The 15,324-nt window shown below is 35.3% G+C and overlaps 2 protein-coding genes and 1 long non-coding RNA gene across 3 annotated transcripts; 2 read left to right on the top strand and 1 right to left on the bottom strand.

Moving 5' to 3' along the window:
* The first annotated feature begins 3,380 nt into the window (after positions 1–3,380).
* LOC135079313 (uncharacterized) lies at positions 3,381–4,411 on the top strand. The gene is made up of 2 exons (XR_010258777.1): positions 3,381–3,953; positions 4,129–4,411. It is a non-coding gene; the product is annotated as an uncharacterized LOC135079313 (long non-coding RNA).
* Positions 4,412–5,800: 1,389 nt separating this feature from the next.
* Positions 5,801–8,723, top strand: LOC135079312 (uncharacterized). The gene is made up of 5 exons (XM_063973943.1): positions 5,801–6,180; positions 6,311–6,464; positions 6,542–6,642; positions 6,811–6,934; positions 7,186–8,723. Exons 1-5 carry the CDS (start codon positions 5,935–5,937, stop codon positions 7,281–7,283), a joined length of 723 nt encoding a protein of 240 aa, XP_063830013.1. The 5' UTR covers positions 5,801–5,934; the 3' UTR covers positions 7,284–8,723.
* Positions 8,724–8,806: 83 nt separating this feature from the next.
* Positions 8,807–14,419, bottom strand: LOC135079311 (integrator complex subunit 3 homolog). Its single transcript, XM_063973941.1, has 5 exons — positions 14,232–14,419; positions 11,453–14,056; positions 10,965–11,090; positions 10,288–10,416; positions 8,807–9,954 (listed from the first exon to the last, which is right to left on the bottom strand). The coding sequence occupies exons 1-5, from the start codon at positions 14,304–14,306 to the stop codon at positions 9,889–9,891; spliced, it is 3,000 nt and encodes a 999-aa protein (XP_063830011.1). The 5' UTR covers positions 14,307–14,419; the 3' UTR covers positions 8,807–9,888.
* Positions 14,420–15,324: the final 905 nt, after the last annotated feature.

Here is a 15,324-nt window from a genome sequence, read left to right as displayed (position 1 = left end):
GTTAAAAAAATTGGCCGCACTATTGAATTATATTGTCCAAAAAAAAGAATTATAATTAAAAAAATACCTGTGATACATTTTAGAGATGCCAAGCCTCCATTGGTTATATGTGTTAAATTGGATCTTACTAAAGGTCAGTTTGAAAGCAATCTCAAATCATTGAATCTCAAGGAAGGGGAAGATTATATTTTATTTAGCTAATAAACTTATAAAATAAGTATGCTATCTTAAGAATTATTTACAAACTCATGAAAAATTATAACTTATTACCTAATTTATTTAAGAAATAAATGTATTCTAACTCATTGTTTGTTGTCTGTTTACTTGGAAAGCTATAAAATGAAGTTAAAGTAGGCAATAGAAAGAAAACTATAATATAGATTAGAGATGAAACGGATAGTTGTTTGGCCGGATACCGGATACCGGATATCCGGCCAGTTGCTAGGCCGGATAGCCGGATATCCGGCGGCCGGATAGTTGACCCATTGTCTCGTTGCATGTCGTGACGAGTTTAGCGCCGCACAGGTGCTTCGAACGCGATCCATTAGTATAGGTGTACCAGAATCTCATGGCAAATGGGGAAAATAAACTTTGTTGAGTGCAATACTGGGGAAATTGGATTAAACGATCTTGATACTGTTTAATTTTTATTTATGACTAATTCTAATAATGTTATTTCTCATCTTTTGGACAATTACAGATTAGATATATAAGAAAACTATCTAATAGTTCTTGTATGCATTTTTTACATTGCTGTAGTTTAGCGTTGAAGTTATCTGATTGTTTTGGTTATGGAAAGCGAATGAAATGTGAATACTTATTAGAACAACACTTTAACAATTGTTTTATTCGTTGTATCGTAACATAACAACAGGCTAAGAAGTTTTCCTATTAGTTTCGACTAAAATTTGAGAAATACAACGGGCTGTTTACCTTTTTTTATTATTTCCGATTAGCGACTCGCCCCTGCTTCGCATAGGTAGGTACAACGTAATGTATTATACTTAAAAATCTTCCTCTTGAATCACTCTATCTAATTTTTTTAAAAAAACAGGTGTGAGTGGTAACACTGACTAAGGTACAAAACAAATAAGGAAATCCTAAAATAGGTCCCTACGAGTGATTATTATATTTTGACTTTGGATGAATAAAATTAGACAACGCAATTACGAACTATCTACTTGATTCATATCAGTCAACTAAAGATAAAGACATAAGACAAAGATAGAAAGAAGAAAATAGGTAACTGGACTAATTCTGATGTCAACAGTTCAAGTTGCAAAGTTACGCGCTGACTGTGAGTTTTGCTTATAATCGGCGCTTTTAATAATGTATTGTTTTAAGTTTATGACAAGCTTATAATGATTTACAAATATTTTTTACGATGTATATTATATTTAAAGTTACAAAAATACATTATTTATCAAATAAAACCTATTCTAAGGTCATTTATGATTTTTGCAATAAAGTCCTATTTTTTCATTTTTATGAAATATTCGAAAGTCAGTAGAGGGCTAAAAAATGGTCGCAATATTTTTTTATTTATTTTTCTCGTAACCGTTGCAACAAGATGCAACTTTTAAGAGGTATTCACAAACGCAAATGTAAAAAAAAATTTTTCGCTCCACCCTAATGTGTATGAAGAATGTTGTTATACATCGGATTTTTAACATAGGAACATGTCTTGAAAAATAAGTAAACCGTATATTACTGTAAACAATTTTATTAAGTATCATACTTATAACTTATCACTTCATTCAGAACTAGAAAACGATTCTAAGAACTCCACTTGCATTTCTTGTTCTTCAAATAGATGATCAAGTTAAAGAGGTATTAATATACTATAAATCGCTTTTTCAGCATTTCAATTACTCAAACTTGCTTGATGAAATCTTTTTCAATTTTCATGGTCATAATTTTACATGGTCATAACATTTTCACCATTCCTCTGCACCAATGCATGAAATACACCTGAAAACCCCGATAAAGCAGCTATTAGGTAATAGCACAGAATAAGTAATAGTACAGGTACAGAAGGATTACTCCGCAAGACGATTTAAATAAATGCGAGTCTTGCTACGACGCGATACAGTGGAATTCAGCTCGCACAGCACTACGTACCTACAATTTTATTCACCTACAAGTTTTGTCTCTTTCTATCGCGTGCCTTTGAACTCTTCTTACGCTGTTAGGGTTGCTGTCTAGTGAAAAAATAATTAATGTACTTATTTGTAATGAGGTACGTATGTAGGTAAGTATGCATTCATTATGGAAAACCTTCATAGTAGGTTAGGTTCCTATACTATCCTAAGAATTATTGATTACCTACATGGCCAACATACCTTTCAGCATCTTTGGGAAGCGAAAAAAAAAGATAAATCCGGTAGATTACTTTTCGAATTTAAACACCCGAACGCCGCACAATATTTCTTTCTCTTTATGTCCATTTTTAAATAATACTTCGATCATAGAATTATAATCATACTACAACACACGCCAGCGTTCTGACGAGCGCGCGCGTGACACTTCGCTGTAGGTAATTATCGGATGTACCGCGCGGAGTGAGCCAGGCCTGGTAATAGCTAATAATATAAAAATAAACATAACCCTCCTTCTGACGCAGTTAGGTAATTAACTAAATGTAGGTAAGTATCAAAACATTTCACTCCAACTTACTGTCAACTCAACGACGCGCTTTAAAATCAAAGATGGACTTTGAATTATGCCTTATTTTACAATACACTTTGAAAACAATATGACTTGCTTGAGTTTTTTCGTCTTTTTCACAAAAATAACAAATAGGCATGAAGAGATTACAAAATTTCTGCAGCGGCTGACAGATCTCTTGATTTACTTTGACAGGTGACAATAAATCCATAGACAATGGCCATATGAAAAACACACTTTTCCAATATTTTTGTTTGCCATGAGATTCTGGTACACCTATAGTGGGTCCATTAGTAGACTAGACTAGTCACTCTTTTCGAAAACCGAATCCGTCCGAATAGAATGTCAGATTTTGCCACTTGTCTAGGGGGCAGATCAATTCGGGCGATTTCAATTGCTATCGTTAGTGTGATTGAATAGCAAAAATTAAATTATAGTTTACTTGTTGCATAATCTGACTGAACTGAATGCATCATCAGACCATCAGTGAAAAAAATATCGCCTTTTTTATTTCAGCAATATTTCGACATTAGAGTGAATAGCCCAGAAAGAGAAATTAGTTTTTTGAAAGGCCTTAATATGGCTTTTGTAACTTTTTGGACTTTAAATAATTAAGCCGTCATTATTATAAGCCATTTTATTGATATTTACCTCAAAGATTAATGTATTTCATTTTATTAATAGGAAATTGTCGTACTTTTTTAATATCCGGTATCCGGATAGTGAGTTACTATCCGGTATCCGGCCGGATATTAAATTTAGGCCGGATATCCGGCCTACCGGATAGTTACCGGATATCCGTTTCATCTCTAATATAGATCTTAGTGTCCGACCGAAACTAGTTTTACGACCGAAACCGAAACCGAAAACGAATTTCGGCAACGATGTCTATTTCGGCCGAAACCGAAACCGAAACCGAAACTTCCTTACGTACAAGGCTCATATTTTGAGAGAAAAATAAAGAAAACGTTATTATAATCAGTCAGTCTATATTGTTTTCTCTTTAAATTGCATTAAAATTGAACTTATAAAGTGCCTTTTTAAAAGGTATCAAATTATGTATTAAAAAAGAAAAAGAAGGATTTATTGGCTCTGTGCACGATTACAGCGCCAACTAGCGTCCACAACTTTGAGGGCTCTGTCACATTGACATTTAGGTCGTATATTAGTGAAAAAATATCGAAATGAAAAAATAACAAATATTTTCGACTAATAAATTGTTGTGATACCACGATTTGGGTGGAAAAAAGGTTTTGAAATCATTTTGGTCATTCAAATCAAATGAGGTAAGTCCAAAAAATGTGTTTAATTTTGATTGTGTCAGGGTTTGTTTACTTCATTTATAGTTGTAGTTTTACAGTAAAACAAAAAGAAAAAGCTACTTTAACGGTTTCATTATATAACAGTAAATATATTTAAATGTTCCTGTATCGCTAGTAATAAATTAAATATCGTTTTCAGATCGAAATGAGTATTGTTTTGAAGACCGGGTTTGTGAGTGTTACAATATCAAATTCCAACCACAAACCGTATTTAAAGGAAAGTTGTTGGTATTGGCTGGACAAGTCCGAGATGTAGAAGAATTCAGAACAAAACAAGGGCAGAGTTCAATAATTCACGCTCTCATCATAAGGCAAACATCTGTGCACAACAACTACTGTGACTCATTTTTGTACTACCACGTTGTATAGTCTAGTTATTTCCAAATTGTAAACGGCTATTAAACCAGCCCTATCGAAATACAGTCCACTCTTTTATTTAAGTTCCCAGTAGGACCCTTTTCATGCGATTAATTAATGATATAAAAATGTATTATGTAGAATCGCTTTGCCATTGACAGATACATCTGATGGCAGAGCTTACATTATTTCTACTTTTGACCACCATGAGCGCTGCGATAGATTATGTTACCCCCACCTAGTACTTCGCACCCAGCGAATAGTCTAGATTTTTTTAAATTACTCGCAATATTCAGGACATCTACATAACCCGTCCCATGGTCGGGTCTTTTACCTTAATAATTTCTCAAAACAAAATTGAAAGTACATAAGTTAGTATCTACTGTACTTGCCACTTGGATACCTTGGTGATAAATACTAAAATGAACTTTGAAACTTTGAATCCATAATATTATCACCATGAAATGCACTATAGTCATTACTAACTACTTAACAAATGTTTGTTTACGTATAGCATTTGCGAACCAAAAAAAAATTTATAGGTTAGATTAAACTTGATTATAGTTACTTTTATCAGTCATATTCTTTTTTTTTTATGTTTACACCCGCTCTTATGTTATAACGACATAAAACGAGATAAAACTTACCAAATTCAAAATAAATCACTCGAAAACTCGCCACCACAACAAAACAAAACTAACAGCAAACAAACAAGCGAGCGAATCACGATATTGGCTCTGATCGGATTCATTCGCTCATTCAACGCGCCGAACATGACCGATAACAGCGCGGAAACTCCCGAATGCACATTCGGTTTCGGTCGTAGTTTCGGCAAGTTTGCCGCCGAAAACGAAACTAAACCGAAACTCGTGTTTTTACCGAAACTCAACCGAAAACGAAACCGAAACCGAACATTCGGTCGGACACTAATAGATCTTTATAAAGAGTACAAAAAAATTAAACTATGGGTAGGTACCTCTTATCATTGAGCAATAATCACTTCCTCCAAAATGATGTGGCTGTGCCACATCATAATTATTGGAGGAACACATTTGAATACCTACTTAAAGAAAGTTTTGTAATGAGGTAGAACCTAAATACTGTATCATTAGAAAAGACCGGGAATCGAATTCAGGACCTTTGTGGAATGTAAAGTCCAACCAAGTCCACCAACTAACCATGTAAATCATATAAGATGACCAAAGGACAAGGGGAACGGGAATGGTGTGTTCTTACTTCTACGGGTTATTATTTAATATGGCTTATAGCATTGATTAGGAGCGTATTATTAAGGATGGATGGTGGTCTCGTAGTTCGTTAGTAGCAAGCAGAAATAGCCCATCAAAATCGATTTTGCATAGTTATAATTGATTCGGTTTTATTAATCTAAGAGTTTCGGACACTAAACCAGTAATTTCGGAACGCAGTGCACAGTGTGGCAGTTTTGACAACAACTGTCAACTTGACATACATTCACATTACACTGCCAAAAATTACTTAGCATCAAAAAAACACTTTAAAATAATTAGATGAATCAATTGCCGTAATATTTAATGCTATTAAGAAGTGCTCAGGCTTAATTTAAAATATGGATGACTCTAAGAAAACTCCCCAAGTGGGAAGTGCAGAAGAACTCAAGAATAAAGGCAATGAATGTGTGAAAGATGGTAAATTCATTGAAGCGGTTTTACATTATACTCAAGCAATTAAAATGGACCCAAGTAACTACGTGTTGTACAGCAATAGATCCTTTGCTTTCTTGAAAATAGACCAGCATTACCTTTCCCTCCAGGATGCAAATGAAACTGTTAGACTACAACCTCAATGGGCCAAGGTAATTAAAAAGATAAATGTGTTTCATACTAAATATATTCTATCAAGCAGCAAAGATGAATAGTGAACCGAATAATCATTCTACAACAGTTCCTTATGCATAAACTAATTTCGGATCTTTGTATTTCTAGGGGTATTTTCGCCGTGCAGAAGTAGAGTTAGCAAGTGGTCTACATGACGAAGCTATAATATCATACACTAGGGCATTACAGCTTGACCCACAGAACCCCAAGCTTATTGAATCCATAAAAAGCATTACTGATATGCAGAACAAGAGAATGAAGAGTAAGTTAGTAAATTACGAAGTTATCAATGTTTTGTGTAGTTATGACAAAAATGTGACTTTACTTCATTTATTTCAGGCAATCAGAATACAATTTGGATATCCACATGCTTGGGTCTAGTTATAGGAATTCTGGTGGTTATACTTGATTATACCCTGACATCAAACCCAACCCTAACGGTTAGTGGATTTAGTTATCATACAGTTGAAAAAATCAAAATTAGATCATGAAGTTTCACCAAAACTCATGTTTTTATAAAGAGGAATAAACTGAAACTTATCCAGCTTTACAATATTTGAAATATTTATGATATTGGTTAAATTTTTAATGAAATCAATTACTTTCAGCACCCATTTAGTATGGTCGCCTTTTCAATAGCTCTGGCTGGGATTGGATATGCTGCGGGTAAAACAGCCACCCTGATGAGCAGCTGGAATGCTGGCAAATCTTTGCAGCCACCAGAAGATTTAGGTAAAAAAAAAAATACCTGACCTACCTATATTTAGAATTCATTAAAATTTCAGCTAGTATTCTATGTAAAAACTCCAATTAGAATTTTGTGTCAGGTAAGCTGTACTTATTCAGGCCCATTACTTGGATCTTAAATCCTTTTTGTCTGTATGTATTATCTGAATCTCATAAAAATTACTCTAACAAAAAGTGAAGTCTCCCAACCTTTCTCTCATTTTTTATACTAAAAGATTTTGTATTTTTATTTTCAGGTTTCACTGACAACTCCAAAGAAGAAACAATACCTGAGAAAAAAACCAAATACAGCAAGGCCCAAGCACGCCAAAGGTATAAGCAAGGAAAGCTTTAGTCATAAAAAATGTTTTTCTTTTGTAATTTAATGATGTTTGGTCTGGGTAGCTTAAGGAATTGAATTACATATATTATTGACTTTGTTAGATTTTTATATAGGGTAAGATTTAAGGCACTGGTTACCAGGAATCACCATTGATGTGACAGTAAAATATAAACACGATTTAATTACTTGTTATCCATAATCCTTGATTGGCTACTTTAGTCTTCCAAATTTTCGCGCGCGTTTCAAAACCCGAGGAGCTTAGCGCGGAGTGTGATGTTAGGCGTAGTTACATTACAATTATATATCCCGCATAATGTGAATTAGCGTCAACAACTTTTTCTATATTGACATTTTATGCCTGCCGGTCATGTTGTCACTGAGTTAGAAGCCTTTGCATGAATGTTTAAGTACATGGGAACCAGATCCGCCAAGCTCCCGTATATGTGAACGTAGCCTTATAATCTACATCAGCTCTAGTCTATATCTTGAGGTTTTTTTGTATATTTAGTTTTCTTATAATTTTAGAACTCCATAATAAATGTTCATATACTTATTTTCACTTTTGTTTTATAAATCTCATTCTGTTTATATTGTTTGCCCTTTACTAACATTCCTTATTTAGATAGAATAGACTGAGAAAAAGAAACATTTTATCCTGGCTTATAAACACTACAATATTTCAATTGCTACTTTTATAAGACAAGCATAAGTTTCGCGTGTGTGACAGAATCATCTCAACTTATACCTATGTCGCGAATTTTCGTAGCGGGTATCGAACTAATCTCCATAAGCATTTATTGAACTGTTCGTTGTTATACGATCATATCGAACTAGCAGGAATACTGAGTCGGTTCTAAAGCATAGAAATGTAGCCTTTACAAATAAATGTAAAGTAACTCACAAAAAGTTTCACCTTTTTTATAAGTAACAAAAATTTTGTAATACCTAGTGTAATAGGATTTTAATAAGCTTAACTTCACTTTACAATTTGTCCCTTGCATCCTGTATATAAAACCTAATATGTGTGCCCTGCTACCAATCGTCGTAAGTCACATAAGTCTGTGTTCATTGTTAAGTAAACTTTTTTCATAGAACCTTGTTTGTGTACACCTTATTGATGTTTGAAATGAATGTGTTCAGTCAGTTACAATTCGATTCCGAAATGGTGGAAAGTTAAAGGACTCGCGTACGATAAAAATGCGTCATAATATCCTTCACGGGGCAAACTAAAATAAATGTTCTATGGATGAGATGGGAGTGCATCTAGTTAGAGAGTGGTGGGGTGTTTACACAGTGTACTTATATTTTTACGTTATTTTATCGCCAGTGTTGTTAATTTAAGATGCGGTAATTGGAGTGGATTTATATTAATTTACTTTATGTATGTACAACTTTGCATTTATAATAAATTCGAGTTATCAGAATAAAAGTTTATTAAAACAAAATATTTCATCTTATTTGTTTTAATTATAAACAATATACCAATCGAAATCTTTTACCTAAATAAAATATAGGTAGATAAATAAAAATATAAATGAAAGGGGAAATACTTTATTGATCCTAGTGTAAAATGTATTTCGAAAATTGCATCAATACAATATTATATCTTCTGAATAAAACTCTTGGTCGCCTGATACCTTATATACTTAACGTAAATCTGTATGGAGGACAAAAATAATCTGTACAACAATGGGGTACCTACCTAACATTAAACAAATAGGTAAGATAATGGGTTGAAAATGTACAGTTTGGTAAGAGTTTTCCAAGCCACCAAGTATTTTTTACATTCAAATGCAACCATTATTTATTTTGCAAATGTCAAGTCACAATAAAATATATTTATTTTAGTTACTGTACGATGACGTCACATAAGGACGGCCATAGACGAGCAACTTGAAGCATTGATTATGTCCCACTTATTTAAATATTATGTGCACGAGATCGCTTGAGCAAAACAGTTTGTAGAAAGGCAAAAACATAGTGCAGAGTAGCAATCGCAAGACACCAATTGTTCTCGACTACTACCCTTTTCTACTACTCTGACGCGTAAATTTAAAATTAACATTACAACTGCAATTAGATTATTAATTTAATAAACAGTTGACAATGACTACTCGAGCGGACTGTGCAAGTTGAGTAACTGCCCAAACGGCTAGTATATGGCCGCCCTAATTGTATGCAAGTAAAGAGCACTCATTATCAAACTCGGTTGGTGACATGGCATAAAGCAATATAACACATTTACCTTAATCCTTGTTACTGTTATTATAAGTAGTTCCTAAGCCATTTAAATTAATATTAATAATCGATAGACAATTATTATTCATAAAACATTATCGCCAACTACTGACATTTCGTAATTATTCTATGGAAATAAGACAACATATACTAAATTAAAAATGTACATAAACAAAGGCAAACTTATACCGTCGAACAAAGGTACCATTCTTGGAATTGCACCTGAATAATAACATAAGGTAACAAACAATTATTATGTATTACACAATACTATATTTATTGTATTGTAGAGTTGCACTTTGGTGTTTAACCTCCTATGTCCCACACTACAATTTGCTGATGGTGTTTAAAATTACCGATCCTTTTTACATGAGATATGTCAATCGCTGTCTGAAATTGCCTTCTTCCGACGTTTTGCTTGTTTTGGCTTGACGAAATCTTCCTCCTTGAAAAAAAAAATACCCGTTTAGTTAAAGTTTAGGTGACATAACAAAAACGGTGAGTTATTAAAATAACTTTAATTTTTTTAAATTTGGCACGTATCTGGGTATACTGGAATAAAACCATTTTCTGATACCTTCTAAGATATAATCTGCTCTGCTTGTATTGTGCTGGAATCGAACCCGCGACCTCTGGTAAAGTAGTCTGGGAAGGCCAGGCGGTCGACGCAACGTATGGTATAAGTACTTGAGAATCACATCCATAATTTATAAAACATAGAGTCCAAGTTCCTAACTAGTTGATCATAATGGTTAATAAATTATTAAAATATACATACCTCACTGTCGTCATTTGATGAATGTAAATTCTGGTTGATAGGCAACGAATTTGAGACTAATTTTCTAGCGCGCCTTGAAATTGGTAATTCGTCTTCCCATGCTAAAGTAAATAATTCGCTATACTGTTTCTGAAAAGAAAAAACAACAATGCATTATTATTTTTGCAATGACTTCCATTCCGATACCAGTTTACAAATTGCTATCTTCTAATTAACATGTAAATAATAAACTATGCGATGATTTTTTTTTGTTTGTCAATTAACAAATACAAATATTATTTAATGTTATTATTTTAAATATGGTCCGCGCCAAAGGAAAGTGCCAATTTTGTAAATATATAGGGTGAAATTGCTAACAGTTGTAATTTTTTTTTAATAAGCTCTATAGAACAATATTTATTGTAATTAGTTTTAATCTAGCTAGAATACAGCTATGTCAATGTTTCTTAGCTTTAGCCTAGTCGCAGACCACTGACTTTTAGTTGGACGATAGTTGGGTCGGGCTGTTAACCAGTAAGCTGGTAACCGGGCGTTAAGTGCGCACATTACACTGATTTTATTTTCATACAAATTAAAATCGGTCCCAACTATCGGCCGACTACTTAATAGTTGGTGGTCTACGCCTAGGCTTATTTGCCGTACATAATGTCAGTACATGGCATAGTTATATTACTCACCCTTAGGCTATCACTACTATTCGACTGTGCTTGTTGTAAAGCTTTCTGCATACATTCCATGTTGAAAATTGACATATCATCTTGTTCCACGCAGTGTACTCTCATTTGTTCCAAGTGACCAAGGACCTGTAAAAGATTTTAATACTCTACGTTAACATCGACCATCGAGTGTCGCCATAGGCGTTCGTTAGTTCGAACTTTTGGGTTCATGTTTACATTAAAGCACATTTTCCTGTTAACTGTTTGCATTAATTAAATTCATAGAAGTTAATTGCTAAACATTATTATTAATTACAGGGAAAAGCAGATTCACTGGCTTAACATAACTACATTACCTATGATAAGTTAAATAAAGCCATTGGCATATTAAGGGCTTTGCCACATTGGCGGATTACAAGCATTTACGCTGCCGCCAGTAATCCGCCAGTGTGGCAGCTCACTAAAAAATTAAGGGATAAATAATTTAGTAGGTTTCAAAAATTGCTTACCAATTCAGCTGAAGGTGGGGCGTTAGGCGGTATGCTGTGTTTTCCAGGGCGTTTTCGCTTATTGGGACTCGTTCCAGGGTATCGCGTGCTCAGTAACACCGAAAGCATATCTCCAACTTTATCTTCATAATCTTGACACCAATATAATAAAGTTGACACAACAAATGTATCCTCTTCGTCAACGTCTCTACAGAATAACTGTCGTAGCACGTCCGCTGTTGGCCTTTCCTGCTTCAGCATCAATAGAACTGATGTCAGCGCTTCGGCGTGGTCTTTGTATGAGAGTTTGGGTATGATAGGCAAGACGTCCTCGACAGATATATCGTGCGCGGTAAGAAGTTGCCAAAGACAATATTGTTCGAACGTTTCCCAACCAAGGCTGGTGGACAGCATTGTGGTGATATCGTCGGATTTGAACATCATGAGATTGCCCTGGAGCGTCAGACACACCAACCTTTGAAGCTGACCCGCGTCCAGCGTCGAGACAATAGCATGCAATAACCTTATGTGGTTTTGAGCCTGGTCCTTGAATTCTCGGTAAACATCTGGTATCAGCCACACCAGAACATTTGCATCACACTCCTGACTCGTCTCAAAATCGGTAGCTAAACTGTCTCCAAGTTTGAGTTCCAAGTAGCTACAATACTCTTTGTATAAATCTGCTTTGAATTTAATATTCCTTCTTTTAGCCCCGTCTCGTTCTGAGCGACGCTCACGTTCGTATCCAACTTTTAAATAAAACAGTAAATAAAATCCCACACTGTGGAAAGTGTTTTGAGCGTGGATTTCCTTGAATGTTTCTAATACGAGTTTTCGTCTAGCTTCTGCTCCCTCGCCGGTGCCTCTCAGAAAAGTGAACATGGAAAATATTGGAGAATTTAAAGCAGCATCCATTTCCGCGGGACTGGGACTGCGACTGGTGCGAAGAGGAGGTAAATCTTGTATAGCAGCCGTGAAGAGGTCGGCAAGAGCGGTAGGCGTAGGCATCGGTGCACTACAGGCGTTAAGTAGAGCAGTGGCCGCAGCAGCAGTACGTTCGTCTAATAGAGTTTCGGCGAGCGGCCTCAAGATTAGCGGCAACGCTGCGGCCAGCTCAGGACGCTCTCGAGCTCGGACTTCTGACAACGGGAGATCGTCGTCATCTGTATCTTCTGCTATGACTGGCGGTGGGTCGTCCTCGTCATCAGAAAATGCCGGTTCATCAGGGCCTCCGCGGGGTAGTTCTTCATTATTATCATCACGTAATCCAGAAACGCCTTCGCCATTACCGTTACTGCAGAACTCTTTGAATGTTTCTCTTACAGTTGTGCGCAGTTCTCTGTCTAATTTAGGTGAATCGAATAATGGTTGTAAATTAGGCAACACTCTCTTTTCAATAATTTGTTGCAATGAATTAAAAATTCCTTGTCTAACTTTGTCAGCATAAGGAGGATAGAAATTTGGAATGATTCGACACAGAAAGTCTAGTAAAGTGGCTGTAACGGCTGGATGTGACCGCATTGAATTATGCATGACCAGAATGGCTGGCTCTATATTCATGATGTTGTCCTTTTCGGGATCATAGAACAACCAATCGTAGAAAAGAGCAAGCTTTGCATTGGATGCAGCAACATTAGACGTGCATGTTGTAAGTAGCCAACCAATCACAGCCCACCTTGGAATGATATCTGAACAGAGCAATTCATTCGTTGGATGTATTACACCAACAATGAATCTAATCATATCACTTCTGAGAGATTGTGATTCTGGAGTTGCTAGATATTGTCTCTGAAACCATTCTTGATACTTTTTGTGATGGCCAAACCGTACTTGTGACGTCAAAAAAACTAGTTTTCTTTCCATATCAGGTGTTAATCTGGATTGTAAATACCTGCGTGATGTTCTAGTTTGAAGGAGTTGCAAAACATTGGTGAAAGTTGGACACAACGTTTTTGGATTAGTCAATATATCTTGCCAAAGTTGACTAAATTCCGGTATGCGAGCAACATTCTGGAGTAAACGTACCAAATCTCTGCCCAAAGACAAAACATCTGCAAACCTTTCCCTTATCAATGCAATCACAAAATTGACTTCTTTCTGTCGTAGGTTCATCAGTTGTGGTATGTTGTGGTCTTCTATCAACCTCAAGTATGTGTACACAACCATACAAATAAGTACTGGGAATTTGTCAAGCCAAGCTCTATTTTCAATGTAAATGTCCAGTAGAGATTCCACTAAGATTATGTTTTTAGGAGAGATATCGCCTCCAGATGCATAACGCATCAGATTCCAACACACACTATCAACTCCAGTAACTGCATTTCTTATCATTTCCTTAATAAGCCATAAAAGTTGATTTCGAGTTGTATCTTGAAATTTTAAATACCTTTCTAAGATCAGATTTGTCAAATTGTTGAGCACACATGTGAGACCATCTCTGGTGATGAGAGTAAGGTCTCTATAGCCCTTGGTAGCATTATGAGGCTCCGTTAGAATGGACATGAGTAGCCCAAGTGATACATCTTCATGGTTTTTGCACACTGCATTATTGAGAGCATCGTGAGCTTCCTTCTCGCTGCAGTCAGCCACCAGAGAGTGGACATAGTTGTAAGCTCTCTCGTACCTCTGAAAAATGGGAAATCACACATGAGCTAAAGTTACCAAGTTATCAAACTTGATGCAAATTGAACTTTCGCGCTAGTGGAACACCAGCGCCGCTACGGTCGATATGGGAAAGTGCGGTTGTACATGGCTGACTAAACGATTCTTTGTTGGGAAACTGCGAAATTGTAGACAGTACCTCTTCTATTTCATCCTTGTTTTCTATGGCGGTGCACACGAATAATCTAGGTGAATTAGATTTGCCCTGCTCCATAATTTGTAAATTATTATATCTACTTATTTTAATAAAAATCGAACACAGGTTGTCCCCTGCATGGCTATCGTAGGCGAAAAATATTTATGAAGCAACACAATCAAAATCATGAATGTGTGAGTATGTCATCGTGGATCAAACAAAAAGTTTCATGTCACCACCAGATGGAGCTTTAGTCCAAAAAACGTTTCGTTATTTACATATAAATAAGTTCACAATTTTTGTTATTAAATTTAATTAAAACTTAACGAAACTTTTATTTCAAAATCATTTTAATCAGCTTACAAAACTTAATTTTGTTTAAAATTATAGAATAAAAGCTGTAAAACTGAATATTACAACTAGGCAGTGTCGTGTCGTCGTGCGTGCCTAAGAAAAAATATATTTTTTTAAATATTTTCCTTTTTTTTTCTTCAGGCAGGAAATGCATGAACTTGCATACCTACCCACTGGCCCAAGGGAACCATTGGATTATGATGTGAGGCTTTTCCTGTCATATAGCGGGTTATTATCCGAGCTAGACGCGGTCTAGACATTCTATCGCGGCTCCGCCCCATTGCAATAACTTTCTCGCATTACCTAATAAAATTACAGATACAAACCTCATATTTGTTATTAGAAGCATGTGCTCTCCCTACACAGTCAATAAAAACATCTCAACATTCAACAAAGCTTAATATGTTGACATGTTTTTGTTAATTGAGAATGTTACTAGGTATGCAAAATCACTTGAAACCTATGTTACAGTTAAGCCTTTACATTTACAAATACATTAGTTTTTATTTCATTCCAAAATACCCAGTAGTTATGATTTTATAGGCATTCAAAGTTCGCTTAAATATTGAATCCCGCCGATGGTCACGTGACCCCGTGTGACGTACATTCACAGCGTCCGCTCACTAGAAAACGGATATAAACATACTTAAATAATTTTTTTTTTGTAAATACAAACTTATTATACATATTAACACCCAGACCCATCACAGAAATTAAAATTGAACCAAACCCAAACTTGATG

Source organism: Ostrinia nubilalis, chromosome 16 (assembly GCF_963855985.1).
Source record: "Ostrinia nubilalis chromosome 16, ilOstNubi1.1, whole genome shotgun sequence".
Lineage (NCBI taxonomy): Eukaryota > Metazoa > Arthropoda > Insecta > Lepidoptera > Crambidae > Ostrinia > Ostrinia nubilalis.
This window is presented reverse-complemented; position numbering and strand designations above follow the sequence as displayed.

Bases quoted from the DNA above. Each gene is read 5' to 3' on its own strand.
- LOC135079311 (XM_063973941.1), bottom strand. From the start codon at position 14,306: ATGGAGCAGGGCAAATCTAATTCACCTAGATTATTCGTGTGCACCGCC. The intron at 14,057-14,231 runs GTACTGTCTACA...CCCATTTTTCAG, and splicing joins ACAAGGATGAAATAGAAGAG to AGGTACGAGAGAGCTTACAA. The intron at 9,955-10,287 runs GTATGTATATTT...TTTTTTTTCAAG, and splicing joins CATCAAATGACGACAGTGAG to GAGGAAGATTTCGTCAAGCC.
- LOC135079312 (XM_063973943.1), top strand. From the start codon at position 5,935: ATGGATGACTCTAAGAAAACTCCCCAAGTGGGAAGTGCAGAAGAACTC. The intron at 6,181-6,310 runs GTAATTAAAAAG...TTGTATTTCTAG, and splicing joins TACAACCTCAATGGGCCAAG to GGGTATTTTCGCCGTGCAGA. The intron at 6,643-6,810 runs GTTAGTGGATTT...AATTACTTTCAG, and splicing joins CATCAAACCCAACCCTAACG to CACCCATTTAGTATGGTCGC.